A 7,127-nucleotide genomic window follows, 5' to 3' on the forward strand; every position below is an offset into this window, starting at 1 on the left:
CTAGATATAAGGAAGAAATTTTTTACGCTGAGGGTGGTGAAACACTGGCACAGGTTGCCCAGAGAGGTGGTGGATGCCCCATCCCTGGAAACGTTCGAAGTCAGGCTGGACGGGGCTCTGAGCAACCTGATCTAGTTGAAGATATCCCTGCCCATGACAGGGGGGTTGGACTAGATGATCTTTAAAGGTCCCTTCCAAACCCCAACTCTCTATGATTCTGATCCATGTACAGCAATACAGTTTACTCTTCCTAGTAAAAAATGTCAGAATAAATATTTAAAAAATAAACTGGCTGCAACTCATAAACTCATTTAAAGGAACTGAAAATACCATTTCCAGTTCATCTATCTTATCGCATGCACCTCTGCTGTTTAGCTTTCAACTTTTTTACCCTCTAATTATTTTCATAAAAATCCTAAGTTATTTTTTACAGCCTGTTGAGACCTGAACTGTGGTCCCTGAAAGGGCTTGGATGCTCTGTCTTACTGTGTGCTGTCTTGCCTGTTTTCATTTGCTATGAACTTGCTATTGCCCCTTTACTGAAGAGGGAATTGAATTATTCTTTATGGTTATAGATTTAAACCCACCATATTACATTAAGAAATTTGCAGAAATTTAACTGCTAAACCTGCAATCTGCATGCCTGAAGGTAACTGCCAAAGGGTAACGGTCCAGAATACAGTTTAATAAACTGGCATATGCCTTAACCTCATGGAATGACAGGATGTCAGCACCACCTAGAGGTCATGCTCTACCTTTAAAAATGATCCGGGTCGGGCTTTTACTTTTTAAGTATATTTCTGAATGTTAAAAATTAATTTTGAAACTCCAGTTGTTAAGTCACTGGACTACACAACGTTTTTTTAAAACTCTTGCTCCTTGTAAGCTTTGAATAGCAATGGCAGCAAAGTGGTTGATGACAAAACAAAATCGCCCTTTCTCCCTGCTGTTCTTGTTTATGATACCAGTTTACTCCTGAGGAAGCTATGATGTTATAGGAAAAAAGTGAATAATCCGTTAATTTGTGCAGTGAATAATGAAAGTGTGAGGCTTCTCATGATGCTACTGACTGTGGAGAGCAATTACAGGCAATCAGAATATAGTAAAAAATAGTTGAAAAAGAAGAAATTGAAGAACTGACACTTTGGAGAATCTGCTTGTTCATACTACAAAGTAGCCAAACTCAAACCACAGCACTAATAAAATATATCGACGATAAAGAACTGATGTTTTCCCATGATAAACTAGTACAAGAGAAACCTATTGCTAATAGCTAGATATTCAGTCTGATAAGAGCCACCTTTTTTGAATGAAAAGCAAGTATGTGTTAGATGATTGTATAAAATGTGCATGCTCAAAACGTTAATTATTGCTTGAAAGACGTGTATGTCTAGCAGTGTAAGGCAGTAACTTTCTGTACTAAGACGTCTTGAGCTGAGCAAGTTGTCTTTCGATCACTGCAGTTTAAAAACTCTGGAACGTACCTGGGAAACTGGTTATCCAGAATGATGCAGCTGGTCAGAAGGACCTTTAAAATGTCTCAACCGAGTGCAACCTCTTTGACTGCTGGACTGGAAAGGAAGCATCTCTGCTGCTTTTGGTAGGCAAAGTAATGCGACACGAAGATATGAGTTTGGAGGTAGACCAGAGTAACTGGGGCCACAGACTGAAGGAGGGGACCTAACCAGTTTGAAACTTCATTCTTTACTAACTGAGCTGCCATTTTAATAATTTTACTTTTTGACTTTGAGGTTTTGCAATTGCATATATAGGTTCAGAAGTCAAAATTCTATATAGAAATGAGGTAAAAGTGCATACGGCATCACACTGTATCTCCTGTCATAAGAATGGCTGTATTTGTAGAAAATGTTGATATTAAAAGGTTAATTTTTTTAGGCTTTATAGGAAGTCTACATTATAATGGATGGAGAAATTAGTGAGCACACCAAAAAGGTGCCCGCTGAAGGTGTGGGACAGAAATATTACTGTTCTTATAAAGATTCCATATTAATTTGAGGTGGGAGAGAGGGAAGAAATGAAAGAAGGGGAAATTTGGACAGGGCATTTCTGGTCTAAAAGTTAAAATGAAATTAAAAAATTGAAGCCCTCTGTGCTATGTATAGTTTTACCTTTTATCAGTTTTATTTAATGTCTTAATATTCATCTGTATTTTGGAGCACAACCTATATAACTATTTGGTGCTCCAAGCCAGTAAGCTGCTAAAGTACTTCTGAGATCTTCTATTGAAGTAACGAAGGCTACTGTCTGGAAAAGTTAACTGTGAGTCCTACTGTGTAACTGAATCATGTCTGCCTTGGTTTTTCACTTCAGATTTTCTGTGCAACACCTCTGAGAAAAAGAAACTGGTACTCATTTGCGGAGGCACTACGTAATGGTGCAGTAGTAGCTGAATATGGCTCTTCAAAGTGGTACCTTTGGCACTGCAATTAGGGATTTGCATTTAAAATTACTGTCGGCACTGTAATTTTGCATATCAATATGCATAGTGAACACATCTTTTAAGAATTTAAACCACTCTGCTGCACTACATTCCTATTGCCCCCATTCTGCTAATGATAACTGAGCACATCAGGACACCTAAGTAATGTCTGTTCTCAATAGGTGGTGTCAACTGCTGTTTTCAGAGCAGCACATTTGTTTTCTCTAAGTTAAGATTAAGTTAACTATGAAGTTTCAACGCTTGTTTTACAGTCCCTGCCTGCAGTGTAATACTTGCACTCCTAGTTGTAGGATTGCCCTCTGACATCAAGGAAAAACCATCTGCACACAAATACATATTTAATTTGTTCAGATTGGCAATTGTTTCTTGGGGCAGGTTGCTTGGTTTCATGTGAGGCTTTACAAAAGACACCCTGATTGTTCACTTATTTTGTAAATTATGCCAACAGCTATGCTTGTCAAGCACCAGGGCTGAGTTCACATCTGGAAAAGAATATGTAGTTTTAAATTCCCTGGTTTGCAGCCATTCTCTTTCAAAGTAATGGCATTTTTTTCTGTATGTAGCAATGAATCCAGCATACATTTTTAAAAAGGTTTGGTCTTGTTGGGTTTTTTTTTTAAAAAAAAAAAAAGTAAATCTTTGTTTAACAAGATAGAGAAGACCCACAAGGTAGAGAAGTCCTGGGTTTTTGGGGGGTAGGGTTGTTACATCCTGGCCAAAAGTATGCAGGACAGCATACTTTTTTCCCACAGAAAATCTGGGAGAAAGCCATTAGTGAATGAAGCAAAATGATAACATAGTCATAATAAACCTAGGAAAGCTTTCTGCAAAGTCCAAGCTGTTAAGTTTGCTCAGAATATAGGCATTCTGGCCATCTCAAACTTCCCCCATCCTCTTTTCTGGCCAGGATCCTTCTAGCCCCAGACTATGATGTGTTAACCCCTCTCTCTCCTGCCAAGTGTACTCTTTTTTTTTCATCCTTTGCTTGCTTCTTGCTTCCCACCCGTTCCACGTGTGCCCAGATGCTCACTCCAAAGCCACCTCCTTGTCCCCCATGTGCAGCAGCGATGCAAGAATCCTGCGGCAAGTGCTGCTGGCTTCTCTCGCTCCCTCCTTTGCCCAGGAAGCTACTGGAGGTAGCCGCTCTTACCACAGGGCGTTTTGCTTCTTTCCGAAACTGAGATTTCAAAGGCAGTAAATGGTACATCTTGGGTAACATGGCAGCATCTTCCTGGGCACCCAGGAAAACTTGCTTTCGTAATAGGTAATATAAAGCATACTTTCCTGCAATATATTGCAGGAAAGGCCAATCTCTTCTGCCCTGACCCCTACTGTGAGCAGGGCTGAGGCCGAATGTCGGGGCAAATTCTGGATCCCTGACAGCAATATCAAAACTTTCATTCCTTTAGAAGAATTTGTAGTATGTGATCTCTAGATGGAGCCTCCTACCATCGAGTTCCATTTGAAAAGTAAGAGATGAAATATTTTACTAGCGGAATCTCTCAAGTGTGAGTATTTTTCAGACCACATTTTTAGCCTCTTATGAGTATTGATAAATGTCTTCTGGCTTGAATACCCATTTTGTCTGAAAACGTTATGATGGGGGAGAAATAATAATTTCTGGGTTTATAGCGCCTTTCAGGTGTAAGGCACTTCTGCACAGATTAGATAGGTAATTAACAAATATATTTTTCAGTAAACTAAGTTATTAAGTATTTTTCAGACCACATTTTTAGCCTCTTATGAGTATTGATAAATGTCTTCTGGCTTGAATACCCATTTTGTCTGAAAACGTTATGATGGGGGAGAAATAATAATTTCTGGGTTTATAGCGCCTTTCAGGTGTAAGGCACTTCTGCACAGATTAGATAGGTAATTAACAAATATATTTTTCAGTAAACTAAGTTATTAACCCCCCCAAAGGCTTATCTCAGCTGTTCTGGAAAGCAAGATGGGGGGGAGGTCCAGTCTTTTGTGCATCCATGTGAAACCTATAAAATTAGTATTATAAAATATTATGGTTTTAATACTCATAGAAGATTCACATCCTTACCTGGTTTAAGAAACAAAAAATGTAACAGCAGAAGGTCCTCAATACTAGTCCACTTATTTGAAAGTGAACTGCTAATTAATGATTTTCACATAACACCTTGGGATATATTTTATTTCCTTTGCAGAGTTTAACCCTTGACTGTCTATTAACAAATGTACTTCCCTTTTCTGTGCTATTTATTTAAGAAACAATATTGGCTAGTGTATTACAGGTCTTTAGTAGTCTGCAAAAGAGCTTGAAGCTGATAGTGCTGGCTAAATGGTGCAAAAAAAGAACGATACATCACTGAAAAGATAAATATACTCAACTGGTGTTTCAAACTTTTGTGTGAGACCACTATAAACTTGCAGTAGTTCTTGAAGTAGTTAAATATTTAGCTTAAGATGTGCAAACTTTATAAGATGAACAGTTAAGTAAACACTTTGTACTTTCATTGATTAATTAATCCTTTCTTGAGGTAAGGATGCTTTCACTTTACTTAGATTTTGAACCAGGGTATTGACGTACTGAACTATAACCATTCCAAGTGGGTTTCTGTCAACGGGACTTTTGTTAATGTGTTTTGAGCCTCCCTTCATGCCTTGCCTTTGCTGCATAGAGTGATCGGTATCAAGGGATACCAAGCTAAAAAAGACACAAACATCCACGGAGAGAGGATGACTGAGCAAGGAGGTTTCCCACGGCATGTAATTTTTTTCCTCCCTCCGGAGACAAGGCTCCAATGGCTTCAAACAGTAAGTTATCTGACAAAGGCACAGTGATAGAAAAGCAGATAGCCTTTCTGGGCGGGGTAGGACTAAACACCACAGTAATTCACTGGTCTTCGAATATTTTGCTCCTGCTTCCAAATGGGAGCTTATAAGATCTTTTCTGAACCTGTATTTCTTTTTTCTTTTAACTAAAAACTGTTCATCTTTCCTTAAAGACTTGTCTTTATTTAAAAGTAAAGGGAAAACCAAACCAAACCAAAAAAAACCCAAAACAAACCCCAAAGCTTATTAAAAGTAGCCAATAAGTAATGGATAAACAAATAATAATTTGGAAACACTTTACCATTATATCTATCCATATTTTTTTTATATATATGTTTATATATACACATACATTTAAAAATATTTAAACTTATAAACGTTTTTAAACTTTTTCTTAGACTTTTTAACACTGTAATGATTTTAATACTAAAGAAGTTTTGCTGTGAATTGTTCCAGATTACTACTTTACTACTTTGGTCACTTCTGAAATCAAGCAATTCTCCTGAAACCTCTTTTCTTGCACAGCATAGAAGTTATTGGAAAACAGCAGATGTAAGGGGTTCATACTGGAGCTTTTATTGGGAACGTTGGAGTCTACATGGTTTCCCACCTTCAGGTGGTAACCAAGCAGTTAAGTAAGTTTTGCACGTTTGTTGTTTTGTGGTCACAGTTTGATAAGATTTTATAACGTTCCCTGGAACAATTAGGTTTGAATCCTGACAATCCTGGGATGCTGCTTCCACCTGCTCAGGTGGCTCGTTGTCAAAGATTATTCCACTTTTTGTAGGAGAAAAGACTTTTTATTCTTCTGTATTAATGTAGTTGCTGGCATCCTCAATTTCTTAGTCGCAGCTCATCCAACAGTTAACAGCATTTCATCTTGCCTAACGGTTTGTAAAGTTCATTAGGTCCTTGGTTATCGGGTGCCTGATAAAGATGCACTTAAATAATTACAGATTGGTAGTCTGTTCAAAAGTTTAATCGGCTCATAATTAAAAAATTGGCTGTGCTCAATTTCCAGCTATTAGTTCTTGTTATATCTTTCCCTACTTGCTTTGGAAACGATGTCTTTTCCCTCGGAAGGTACTTGTGTGTAATTAAACTGCCTTTCAAACCACCTTGTATGTGCTGAAAGAGCATATGGCGAAGAGGCCTCTGTCCATGGGTTTTGGCGGTTGCACAGCTGCCAGATAAATCGGATCAGCCCGCTTGTGGGATGATGGAAGGCTAGGGATTTGGTTGTTTTGTGTTTTTTTTTTTTCCTTTCTTTCGGTTGATTAACCTTCTGCTAATTGCCAGTATCCACCTTACCCTGAGGCTCTGAGAACCTCAGGTGACGTGAGAGGGCGAGCAGAAGCCACCCGGGAGCAGCCTTCCTCCGATTCCCGGTGCCTTTGGGTACCAGAGGCGCGGTTCAGCGCCGGCCATCGCCTCCCAAGTCCTTTCCGAGCCGGGAATTCCTCGGGTCGCCGCATGCGGGAGTACCTGCCATTCCCGGCGGGGATGCCTGACATTTGCATACATTTGCATGTATCGCTTTACTCTCTCTACCACGGGACCGCCTGGCGGCCCTGCCCTCCGCATCTGCTCTTCCACCCATCTTCTTATCAGACAGAAATGTTATCGACGCTGACTTTAGATTGCCTTTCCCGTAATTCCTTAAGTGGGGAAGAGCGTTCAGCTCCACCCCCCTTGTTGGCAGGAGCCCGTTATCAGCCTTTCCGCCGTTCTTAATCCGTCTGTCGGGTTTTTGGTGCTGCACCGCGGCCGCGCCTTTCAACGCCAAGTTTAACAGCTCCCTGCGGTTACGGACCATTTAAGTTTGCCCCAAAAAGACATAGACGGCGGGGAAGTGGGGATG

At 39.7% G+C, this 7,127-nt stretch overlaps 1 protein-coding gene across 1 annotated transcript in view; it reads left to right on the plus strand.

The window, feature by feature from the left end:
• The first annotated feature begins 6,739 nt into the window (after positions 1–6,739).
• The window catches only part of HTRA1 (HtrA serine peptidase 1), a 35,901-nt gene continuing 35,513 nt past the window's right edge, over positions 6,740–7,127 (plus strand). Inside the window, exon 1 of the mRNA XM_009278106.1 lies at positions 6,740–6,796. Coding sequence (XP_009276381.1) covers positions 6,740–6,796 — 57 coding nt within the window. The remainder of the gene's footprint in view (positions 6,797–7,127) is intronic.

This window comes from Aptenodytes forsteri, unplaced genomic scaffold (genome assembly GCF_000699145.1).
Source record: "Aptenodytes forsteri isolate BGI_AS27 unplaced genomic scaffold, ASM69914v1 Scaffold15, whole genome shotgun sequence".
Lineage (NCBI taxonomy): Eukaryota > Metazoa > Chordata > Aves > Sphenisciformes > Spheniscidae > Aptenodytes > Aptenodytes forsteri.